The 12408-nt window shown below is 35.4% G+C and overlaps 1 protein-coding gene across 2 annotated transcripts; it reads right to left on the bottom strand.

The window, feature by feature from the left end:
• Positions 1–110: 110 nt before the first annotated feature.
• On the bottom strand, positions 111–4572 carry LOC117905913 (phosphoglycerate mutase-like protein). 2 transcript variants are annotated; one of them, XM_034818786.1, is made up of 10 exons: positions 4425–4572; positions 3463–3524; positions 3234–3341; positions 2870–2949; positions 2426–2588; positions 1835–1909; positions 1632–1720; positions 884–1003; positions 676–720; positions 111–595 (listed from the first exon to the last, which is right to left on the bottom strand). In XM_034818786.1, exons 1-10 carry the CDS (start codon positions 4570–4572, stop codon positions 478–480), a joined length of 1008 nt encoding a protein of 335 aa, XP_034674677.1. In that variant the 3' UTR covers positions 111–477. The 2 variants fall into 2 exon arrangements, with proteins under 2 accessions (XP_034674677.1, XP_034674678.1); XM_034818787.1 differs by lacking the exon at positions 4425–4572 and adding an exon at positions 3642–3769.
• Between the last annotated feature and the right edge of the window lie 7836 nt (positions 4573–12408).

Below are 12408 nucleotides of genomic sequence, written 5' to 3' on the forward strand. Positions count from 1 at the left end.
TTAGGGTTTTGGTAAGAGGGCATGGTTCCAAACCACTCCCATATATTCCCCCACCCTTTATACCTGAAGAGAGACGAAAGAAAAAAAAAAAAAAAAAAACCAGGAATCCCTTTCCTGTGAAAACTAGGCAATTTTATTCAGGATGAAGTTTACATTACTTAGAAATTCAGAACACGATACTTATAAATGAACACCAGCCACCATTTGTTCATGAGCCACACATAAACATGAACTTAATCATATAGATATTTTGCCTAATTCAGTAGATTGAATATCTCCATACCTTCGTCTCTAAAAGAATTGCCACCTAAATTTAATTTATGGGCTTTGAATTTTTTATCCCCCTTGAGAAGAAAAAAGAATATAGTAATCACACAACAGAGCTAATAAATGTTGAGTAAATGCACTTCAGTAAATCCTTCTCAGCATCATAATACCAATCTGAGATTCCCGTTTGCTCACCACTTGGGATAGTGCCTAATTAGGAACTCCCTTCTCTTTTGGGTGCTTGTCATTTGCAACATCACTTGGTAGATCAAGCCCATGGGGGATTTTTCCAGGATAGTTAGTCGTTGAGGAATCTGACCCTATCATACTGCACGGAAGAGAGATCAAATGAGCACAATTTTGAATTAGAAGGAACATATTCTCTAGATCTTGCCATGACATGCTTACCCCCTATCAACTATGACCATTGAACGAAGTTCACAGTTGGCAAAGCTGCATATGCAGATCACAGACAACATCAATTAGTTCAGAAGAATGAAAAACTGAATCAGGAATGTCTCTGTGCCCGGACATTTAGTGAGCAGAACATCAGAAAACTCTAGCAGCTTGTATTTTAAGTTGACAATTCAATATGATTAAGTCAATAAACACTTACTGTTTGCATATCTCACTCTTCACTAATGGATTACAATCATTCCCAAATGCACTTAAAGCATGAAACAAGAACCCACTATGAGAAACAACTGCTATCTCCTTCTCTTTCCGAGTGCAAAGCCTGCAGAAGGATAAAAAAAAAAAAAAAAAACTTGCCAGTAAATAACTAAACACATCGCATTCAATGGAAATTACAAATCATGTGGATTAGAGAGTTAGTCATGATATAGCTACTAAGATGCATTTAGATGTCCTGTTTAAAAAAGTTAATTCCACTTCATTATCATTAGCATTTGACTGTACAAATAAGGACTGATTGCCCAGTAGAATTAGTCATAATCAAGTAAACTATTTCAAATTCCAGGTAGAACAGAGCGCCCACTAATTAAAAGTCATCATGATACTTGCAAAGTAAAGGTGAAAACCACACACTGAACAATTTGCAAGAGGCAACAGCACAATGATGCCTAAAACAAAAGCATACACCAGTTAGGATAACCTGTGAAGAATCCACATTATCAGCATCTTGGGTTCAATCACCTCATGTGAAACTAGAATTTTTTTGGTGAAGCCATAAGAAACCTGAGCCATTAAGCTCCATAGATATATTTATTCAACTAATTAGCTTCCATGGAAGCTTAAACAAATAACTTGCAGATGGGCAAGCCACACTGATTTTCTGAGGATATTCAAGCCAATGCCGCAGTTAGGAAAATTTATATATTTGTAAAAAGACATAAGGCACATACCAATTCATAAACTTCATTCCCCTAGAAGCGACATCTTCATTCTTCTCTCGAACATCCGCCGTCCACAAAATATCATCATCACTTTCTATCTGGACAAATATCCAAACATTATCCATAGGAAAACTCCCTTTCAGTTCAAGTGCGGTTACCAACCAAGATAATAGCTACAGGAAATTAAGAACCAATTATGTAAACGTACTCACCAGTGAAAAATCAATTGCAGGAAAAAGAGGCCGATACTCATGAATGCTTCTCCTCTTGTCACATGGGTGAACTCCCTGTAGCAGAAAGTAAAACGAAGAGGAACAAGAAAATTGAAATGTTAACCAAAAAGGAAAAGCCTGAAAACAATTTTCCAATTGTTCCTTCGTGGAATGCCAGGATAGACATGTAAAATCCAGTAAGTGCATTCATACTTCTTTTTGTATGTTTTATAAATGCAGAAAGTTTAATTCTGAGGAATCTGAACTTCAGGAAAACTTGGATGTTCATGATAATAAAAGAACAATCAATAATGCACCAAGAAGACAAGTTAACCAGTATACTCCCAACATTTTTTCATGATGGCCCAAAGAATTTGGTAAGTTGAGAAAGGTATACATCAGTTTCAGACGCAATTATGCAACATTGATATAGGTTCGCAAGGTGTTTTAGGTATCTCAGCATGTTAAAGTTCTTCGTAAATCGCTTTTATAATGTTAATAAAGAGCATGTTCTTAGAATGATTATAGTAACCCTCTTTGTATCCACAGTGTGCAAATTTAGGTACCCTTCATTGATACCAAAAGACATACCAAATGTTCTCGACAAAGCTCTAATGCAAGAAATGGCGGGCGATTTAGACTTGAAATTGCAGGTCGTTCACTGTTCCCAACATTTGCCACCATTAATGGAGTTACATCTATCCCATCTATGTAGCTTTCGCCACCAAAAACTCCAGCTGCTGTTTGCATGGTCCTATAATGCAACAATGAGTTATCAACCCATAGGCTATAATATAATGTTTCAAACAAATAAAAGGTGCAAAGTTTTAAGTAAACGAGAATCATTCGATGGAAATTAGCTTGATGTTCCATGGACAAAGAAAATTCACAAGATGACCTGGATCCATACTAAGAGAACATATTCCAATTTTCGAATAAAACTGATGGTCAGAAAAATAAGGCTTGGTAAATAATTCATAGAAAAAGTGTATTGAAAATCATGAGAGTTTGAGCAAGAATCTCCATAAAGAGTACCTCAGCAAAGGGGAAACAACAACTAGTTCAACCTTCTTCAAAAGCCCACATGCCTGAACATGCTTGTGCAGATTATCTACCTGTTACAATACCACAAAATCATTCTAAAGCTTTCATTTTAGATTTGGAAAGAGAACATGTAGTCAAATTCTCAAATAAGAAAGGCCAGGGCAAAGACCTTATTTGATTCTCAACTAAACATGCTCTCTTCATTTAAAAAACCAAGAATTTGCAATTGCAGAACCATACCAAAGAACTATTGCAAAATTATGAGTTTCCACAAAATCTTACTGAAAATGTAAATTTTTCCTGAAACTACAGGCAAGACGAACATAAACTCAGACCATATTTATCTGGCCATTACCTGCTGCCAACCGAGCGGGGTAAGATGTGCATCAAATAGTTCCTGGGATAAGTATGCACTATGATCCTTTTCTCCTTCTACATTGTGAATCCCTTGAGCATGCCTCACCTGTACAAACGATATCAAATAAGACCTAAATGCCTTTTAAAATGCAAAGTAGCAGAGTCATTTTCACAGGCCATTAGCTCTTTTCACGATAGAAAAATAAAACGGGGATACTGGCACTAACCAAGTGAATTGTTTTACAACGGTGCAAAGGGTAAAGACCTTGACCTACAGTTGCATCCATATCTGCAAGAACCACAACAAAAAGTACAAATTACAAAAGAAGGCAACTAGCAGAGCAGATAAGAGTGTGCTAAGTAAATAAGGAATCACAAAAAAGTCATCTAGTTAAAGTGTAATAACTATGTGTCCAGAATTGTGCCATAGAGAACCACTACGCAACGCTATAAAGTAGAAAGCCTTCCCCAGCAAGTTCTCTAGATAGGTATCATCTTGTGGATTGTGCCTAAAAGCAATCAATGTAGACCACAAAATTGATGACAAAAACATGTGAACAAGGTTAGAAGTTAGAACCAATGAGAGAAACCCTGGTACTGTCAAGACATGATTCATAGGGTTTGGGGCCTTTTAAGCATTTGAAACAAGAATAGGTGGAAAGATGGAATATAATTCAATACAACAGAGTGGCAGTTAACTATTATATTGATAGGTGGAAAGAGATCAACTTTCTAGGAAATAGTATTTCAAATAGGAACCCGATTGTGGTCTCACATATATAGATTAGTTAACCGGTGGACCCGAGGTGTTGAGGCTATTGGTTACTCCATATTCAACAAAATCAACCCAGTGTGGTGGAGTAAAATCCCAAATTATGCATCATAATGATATGTCACAGTACCCTCGAAAAAGAAGAAAATCATCAAATAGTTCACGAACCAAGATCTCAAAGATTTTACGCTTCAAGATTCAGAAACACCACAAACCACAACAAATCAAATCCAACATTGAAAGATCAGACACAACCCGCATCTACTAGAACAATCCAAAGGGAAGATTACGCCACGGCCACGCATCCATATCGAATCATAACCAAGTAATCCAAAAAAATTATAAAATTGATCTGTTTTCCTAGTACAAAAGAAAGAAGAAAAAGAAATCAAGTGAAAGTAGCAATAGAAAATGTACCAGAGATGGAGGAACAACGAAGAACAGAGGAAGAGGGACGAATTTTGGGGAGAAGCGGGGAGTAGGAGGAGGGTGACGCAGCGATTGTGGCGGGCTTGAAAATGGGAGTCGGTATTAATGAGGGGGGAAAGTGGGTAGAAAACGTCATGGCGAGGGCAGACGTGCCGTGTGTTAATTTGAGTTCCTCTCGGGAAACTCATTACCTTATTATTATTTTTTGTAATTATCCTCGTACAATTTCAGCTTTCCGCTGAATCCCTGCGTTCGGACCACTGACACGTCCACCGTCCACCTTGTAATGGTACTACCGTACTAGTGGTCAAATTTTTCTTACGCAACTTAGAATCTCCTCGTCATATTCGGATATTCCCACGCTACTTAATTCTCTTCCTGTACTTTCGCATATTCTTACCATCTTTACTAGTGATTTGAAAATTAAAAAAAAATATTAATAAAATCTCTCACACAAGCTTCACCCTAGTCTTAATTAAGAATCGTAATGAAGCAAATTTTTCCTACAAATATTTGAAATAAAGATAAATGAATTTGGAGTAGGCTTGGAAGTTTTAAAAAAACTGGGATGGGCTCGATTGCCATCCCACCCCGATTTGATTATATATAATTTAAAATTTTTGTTGATTTTTTTTATAACATAAATAAAATATTATTTTTTATAAAAATATATTATAAATATTTATAATATTTTTTTATTATAAATTATATTTATTTTCAGTAAAATTTAAAATTTTAAAAATAAAAAATTGAAAACAAGATTATATAAGATGAGTACGAGAATTTCTTATATTTTTTTTTATATATACATATAATTATTTATTTATTTACTTTTTTTTATGGAGATGAAAATAAAAATAAATAAACAGAATGAGAGTGATAATCTCAAATCCACCCATTGTCATCCTCGATCTTAGTAACTATTTTTTTTCAAGTACCGAATTGAGACGGTTTAATTGAGAATCATACCACTCAAATGTTTTTTTTTTTAGTTTTTTTTATTGTTTTTAAAAATCCCCGTTTTGAATGAATTCTCTTTTCAATGAGTAATATATTAATATTGACATTCATGTAATGATGTTTACTTGTAAAAATAAATTTGCTTGTGAAACACGATGGCAAGTCCGTCAAATTCCCATTAATCACCTATTGTTTTTCATAATAAAAGTTACGTGGAATATTTCATATACAATGATGTTTTCCGTTTGTATTTTGTTTCATATAAGAGGATGAATGGCTTATAAAATTTCTATCTGCTTGATTCATTTTTACAATAAATACTTGATATAATGATATTTTAATTGGTTTACTTGTAGCATAAGAAAATGTGTTGGAAAATGATTTCGTCTTTGCTCATTGAGAAACAAATAAATAGAAATGTGAAAAAAAATTTAGAGAAAATGGAGAAATACTTGAAATAATTTGATTTTGAATTTTAAATGTGAATAATAGATATAAGAAATATAAAATTATTTCAAATCTCATATTTATGGTTTTTTTTATAATATAATAAATTAATTCTCTTTTAAAAATGATTTCAAATCTTATATATTTTTTAATCGAGTTCTAATCATTTCATCTAAAAATCAATTAGGTCTCTTTTAAAAGAACATCATACCTTATTACTTTGACACCAATTCTTAAATCGAGTTTTGATTAACTCATCTAAATATTAATTGATGTTTAACGAGAATTGGTCAAACCTTTCATAGTATTCACCATCATACCCAACAATCTTATTTTAAACCAGGATGATGATTCATTTTTTGTAACGACTCACACCCAACCATATAGATATTGTCCGCTTTGGGCCCAAGGGGGCCTTCACGGCTTTAAAAGTCGTCTACTTGGTTAAGTAAGATGAGCCTCTACATATATAGCGTCATGAACATTCTCCCATATCCGATGTGGGACATTACAAACCCCCCCGCCCCCCCCCCCCCCCATGCAGATGTGAGACATCACAAACACCCCTCATGCAGACACCCTTTACGGAGCCAAACAAACCCCCACACCGAAGTCGGGGATCGGCTCTGATACCATTTGTAATGGCCCATACCCAACTATATAGATATTGTCCGCTTTGGACCCAAGGGGACCCTCACGACGTTTTGGCTAAACAGATAAACACCCTTTACGGAGCCAAACAAACCCCCACACCGAGGTCGGGGATCGGCTCCGATACCATTTGTAATGGCTCATACCCAACCATATAGATATTGTCCGCTTTGGACCCAAGGGGACCCTCACGGCTTTAAAACGCGTCTACTTGATTAAGATGAGCCTCTACATATATAGCGCCAGGAACATTCTCCCCTATCCGATGTGGGACATCACAAACACCCCTCCATGCAGATGTGGGACATCACATTTTCATATTTAAAAGTGATATTATTGCACCTCAACTATATATATATATATATATATATATATATATATATATATATTGAATAAAGTTATGGGTACAATTATGTAGAATAAAGTGAGGGTAATAAATAAACAATCTCCCTAAACAGTTAGGCTCAAATTTTATTAGTGATGCTTTGGTGTCTGTTAGCTTAAATTACACTAAGCAACTTTGCTAGTGGAAAGACATTCAAACAATGCCTAGACCAACAAGTAAGGAATGTCACTTTTGAAAAAGAGCAAATGTGGTTCTCAAAAGAAGTTATTGTTTTAATTTCTTTCAATAGTAAAAAATAAAATAAAATAAAATAAAAAATAAAAAATAAAAATTGGTATCAAATGATTCATATGAAAAGGTCAAAAGAAAAGAAGGAGAAAGTCTCTCAATAAATTAAAATATATATATAAAAACTTGTGTATTTTTAAATTCTCAATTTACATATCCATTCTATTGTCTCTCATCTCAACTTTTTACCCTCACACATCTCAATCTCTGCCCTCTCAAAATAGAATGGTATATAACCAAAGAATTTATTATTATAGGCTACGCTAAAATTAGCAGCACCTAACCATAATTATTACCACTAACGCTAAAATTACTTGTAGGCTTATAGTAATACTCAAATCATTGATTTTTAATCCAATTATCACATGTCTATTTGTCAATAAAAGGAAAAAAAAAATGAAACCCAATAAATATTTTGGTTATTTGAAGAAAACTTGCTTTAATATTCTCCGTGATGAATAAAAATGTGTTCGAAAGTGTTTTTAATAAAAATATTTTTAAAATAATTACTTATAAATTGTTTTTTAAAAAATATTATAAGTAACCTTTCAAAATTTTATCAAATGTTTAATGATTTTTTTTTTCTTTAAACACTTTCTAAAATCAATGTTAAACAAACCGTAAAAATCTTGATGCTAGCAACTAGTTGATTCAATAAGAAAAAAAAAATTCAAAAACAAAGTTTCCTTTTGCAAAATAAAAATTAGAAACATGAAAGGAAAATGTATAATTTAAAAAATTGAGAGATTGAAAAAAAAATCATAAACTTAAAAGAAAGAAAAATGTATAGGTTTAAAATATTGATCAGTAATTGAGATTTTTTTTTTTTTTTTTTTTACTTCCACTGTTTGGTGTTTTGGCTTGTGCTTTTGCCGACCAGCCCACCTATTTGCTTATGCTTCTTTTTCCTTTTCCTCACTTTGATTTTGGTTTATTTGTTTTCTTTGGTTTATTTAAGACATTTCCTTGGTTCCTTTTGGATTCTCCATTCTTCTCGCTTACGTTTTTCTAATGGTATGAATCAAGTTTACGCACACAAAACCCAGATCTTCTATGTGGTTCTCGAAAATCAATGATGAATGAAAGAGAAAAAACACTCGGATTCATCAACACCCAGTTGAACCGAATCTATCACGAGATGCCACGTTTTCATTGCTTTTCCCATGGTTTGTCAACAACCAAACGAACCCAAGCTCCGACCAGAGTGACGGTGAAGGGGTTAATCCCAAAGGCCCAATCTAAACCAGAATGTTGCCATCCACAAGGATCTGCATAGATGGACCAACCAACCTCATCCTGAGGCCCAGTCCAAACCAAATTATGAACGCTTTTCTTTGGTATAAGGCTACATGATTCCGTGCCAAGCCCAAGCCTGGTGGAATGGTGGCCCAAAATCATCATCATGAAGTTGTTGGATTTGACTTAGCAGCATCTATAATTTCCAGCAAGTGCATTTTCTGAACCTCTAATCTAAGTATTATCATACGTAAAATTCACAATTCAGATATTAATCCCTAAATATTTGATGAAAGAACACATACTGCCGACAGACAACAACAATACTGCACTATTCATCTAGCATAAAACTTTTTCTCTAGTTACCTCGCAATATTGCTAAACCCTTTTCCCAAAGTAGTGAAGATCAATCCGTTCTCTAGGCCATTGCCAAAACCCCGGCCACTCGAAATATCTCCAAAACTTCAAACCTGATCATAAGGGTCTGTCAGGATCATCCAGTGAATGGCTATGCATCGTCTGTTCTCATACTTATCAGGGTTTACTCAAATTTCTTATTGAGTTTCATCAGAGTTTAGGGTGGATCATCCTTGTGCAATTAAGATGCTGGGCAATGAAAAAAAGAAACAAGTGGTTTTCCATGTTCGAACAATATGGATAATCTATCTACAATGTTTTAAACACTTTTAGTTCACAATATGGACTTGTCAAATGCTGCAAAAGTGCTTTTGCAGGTTGTTTTCTTCCTTTCTACAACCTCAAAATAATGCATGATAATAAACATTAAGGTTAATCTGTTGAAATAACACCTGTGACATTCATGATTCACCACCTCTCGTCAATACGCAAGGCTTGAGTAATTAATAGCAATGCAGCAGAAGAGGCAGAAGTGTTTGGATCATGGGAATATACTGTTTTCCTAGTAGTTAAATAATGTTTTCCATGTCTAGAATGAAGAAATTTTGTTTGAACATCCAGTCTACGACACCGGGCAGATCTGAAGAATCAGTTGTATGCATGATTAGCGCCATGTTTGTTGTCCTCCATTACCAAACTAAATCATATTTTTTCCGGTGGATACAATTCTTGTCAGCCAAGCTAACACTTCCCAACCATTCGGGTAACCTGTTCTAAATACTTGGAACAGCTAATCAGCATATACCTAAAACAAAGAATAATCCTGCAATGTAATTTCAACGGCCCACCGCCTGTTTGGAATTTTTCGTCCACGAGTTTTAGTCTGCAGAAGAAACCATGGGGTTTACTTAGATGAAATATCATTAATCAACGAATTTCAGAAATTTTCAGACAGCTAATCATCCCATCTTAAAAGAAGAATAATCTGACAATGCAACTTGGAACACACAATGATCAAACTTGCCATTGAATAGACTTGAATATTAGTGCATTTTTGTCCACAAGTTGAGACAGAATGAACAAGTGGGAGTGTGTACATTATCATATTTCTGCGGCTAGAAGTTTGGATCCTTAATCAATCCAAAATCTTGATTGATTTTCTCTTCATTATTTTTTAGGAGGGTCCCCACCCTCATTTGACTGAAAAATCAGTGAAAGCTCAAAGATGCCTCCATGTATATAGAAAGAACAAATTCAATCACTCTCTGGTGCTTTCTCATCTATTAAAGAACTCGGACTCGAGCCAATTGGAGTACAAGTAGTGTAATTCTATATTTAGTAGCAATCTCTTGGACAATCAAGTTGGACAATCTTGTAAAGTTAGGAGGACCTAACAGAGGAGTTTGTACTTATGCTTAATTGTTAATGGTATGGTGGTTTTTTCCCTGCTATGATTGTATGCTCTATATGCAACCTGTATCTTTGAGAAGATTAAGGTTCAAATACATAAGCCAATTATTAACAATAATTGAATTTGCAAATCTTTGAAAAGATCATAATTAGATTTTGGTGTAGTGTGATTACCAAACATCCAAACTTACTTTTGAATACTTTTCTATGGTGTAGAGCCCCTTGAGAAGATCATGGGTATGCTGTGATTGAGTTTCATGAAAAATATTTGTAGGTATGCATCGTCTTTGAGGAGACCATGGCCGAGATCCTCTCAGATTATAGCTTTGGAAAGATATTATGAAGATGACAACTCATTACAAATTAAAGTACATCATAAAGCATAAAGCATAAAGCCTGCTATGTTGCTTGCGGAAGGTAGAAGAGATCATAATGCAGTGGTCCTAACTCTAATAAGTAATAATACATTTCAGTACTATACAGCTATATTCTAATTAAGTATGTACCACTATGAGAATTCAATATATTAGAAGATGAATGTCGTGACGCACATGTAACGGTTAGAAGCCCAGCAGTACAGTTCTTCAATAGATTCTCAAGTCAATAGTCAATATTATTATAGAGTGATCTCTACCGACCATTCCTGCTCATCCCACAAGAAGGAGGGGCAGCAGACTGCAGAAAAAGGATAGTAGAAGCGAAGGGAGATCCTTGTTATGTATGGGTATGGAGATTGACTACTAGAAATCCCTACAATAATTATAAACTAAGTGATTTAAATTTGATTAATATGGAGAGATAAGTCATGCTCAATCAAATAATCAAGGAATCAATTTGTAGATGTAACCTGATCTATCTTAAGGGTACCATCATGGCCCATGGAAGCTCCTTAGTCCTTGCTGGGGCCATCAATCGATACCGTGCCAACCCGGACACCCAATCTGACTACAACGGATCAATGCAAGAGATATTAATGTCTTGGGGTCTTTGGCTGTTGATTCCTAATTAAGTTTTGAGATTGTAGAATTGACGTTGGACCATAGTTTTACGTTGTCAATTAATCACCTCAATTGAAAAGGATCAGTGAGACTTTTCCTTCGAGTAGCATTTACTAAATGAATCAAAACAACAGATTTTGCTGGTCTTTTCACAATGGGATCAAGATATTAGGTTGGGAAAATGCAGTGCACACCCATTGTGATCTGACTGAAATTTCTTTCATTGCTAGGATAATTGAGTTTCATGGTCACGTTTGTCACGCAATTAAGCAACATCAACCCTTCATGCATGGTGTAAATAAATTCTGAAACATGCAAGTTTGGTCCCTCTTATGGCATGTGCTGGTTCAATAGTCTCATATTCATCAAGCCAGAGTACTCCATCCACACACTACCTAAAACTTATGTTATTATATGCCCACAATCCCTGAAGCCAGCTAGTTTATTCAACCAAAATTTTCTTGTAAGAACTAGTTGAGCGAATTCAAAATAGAAGGCGCTTGGCGCCATTGGCCTTTGTCAGACGTCGGCTTCCTAGTTGCAGTTGCGTGGCAAGTGGGGATTATCTTTTCCTTGCATATCCTACTCACTTATCCTTGCAAAATCAACAACTTTTGTCTTTGATAACAGATATGCTCATACCCAATCATCCAGAGATCATATGATACTCGAATTGAGGCCACGTAATTTAAACAGTTAGAGCGGATCTTCGGCAAGTGGGATTAGATTACGATGATTCCAATGTCATTCATTGTGACTAGGAAATCAAGGGCTGAGCTTGATCTCCTTGGATTCCACTTCTTTTTCCGCCTTAATAACTGCGCCTCCCCATTTCAATAAGTCTCAAAACCCTTCACATACATCGATTCTGTCCTTCTTGGTCGGTGAATCGTGCCCCCACACGTTGGAAAATTGTTAAGCTAAATATTATGGGTCGGTCTATCTGCCCCCACGCAGATGGCAATTCTTGAGCTAGACACGTATCTCAGGCTGACTTGGTATGCAATCCATATTAACTCATTATCCTACATGAGAGGCAATTTATACAATTGGCTCAAAACGAGTGGCAACTAGGACTCTGCAGTCACCCCATAAAGGTCGTGGAGTTAGTGGATTACATATATAAAAATAACACCTAAAAAATTCTAATACGCAAAACCGTATCACATATAGAGGCATGGGCAAAACGTTGCATGGACAGCTGAACCCGGTCAAAATGCACAGTCCGGCCAAGTTGGCTAACCCACTACCTTACATACGCAGACGGGTAAAAATAATT

The sequence above is a fragment of the Vitis riparia genome, chromosome 18 (genome assembly GCF_004353265.1).
Source record: "Vitis riparia cultivar Riparia Gloire de Montpellier isolate 1030 chromosome 18, EGFV_Vit.rip_1.0, whole genome shotgun sequence".
In the NCBI taxonomy this organism is placed as follows: Eukaryota; Viridiplantae; Streptophyta; class Magnoliopsida; order Vitales; family Vitaceae; genus Vitis; species Vitis riparia.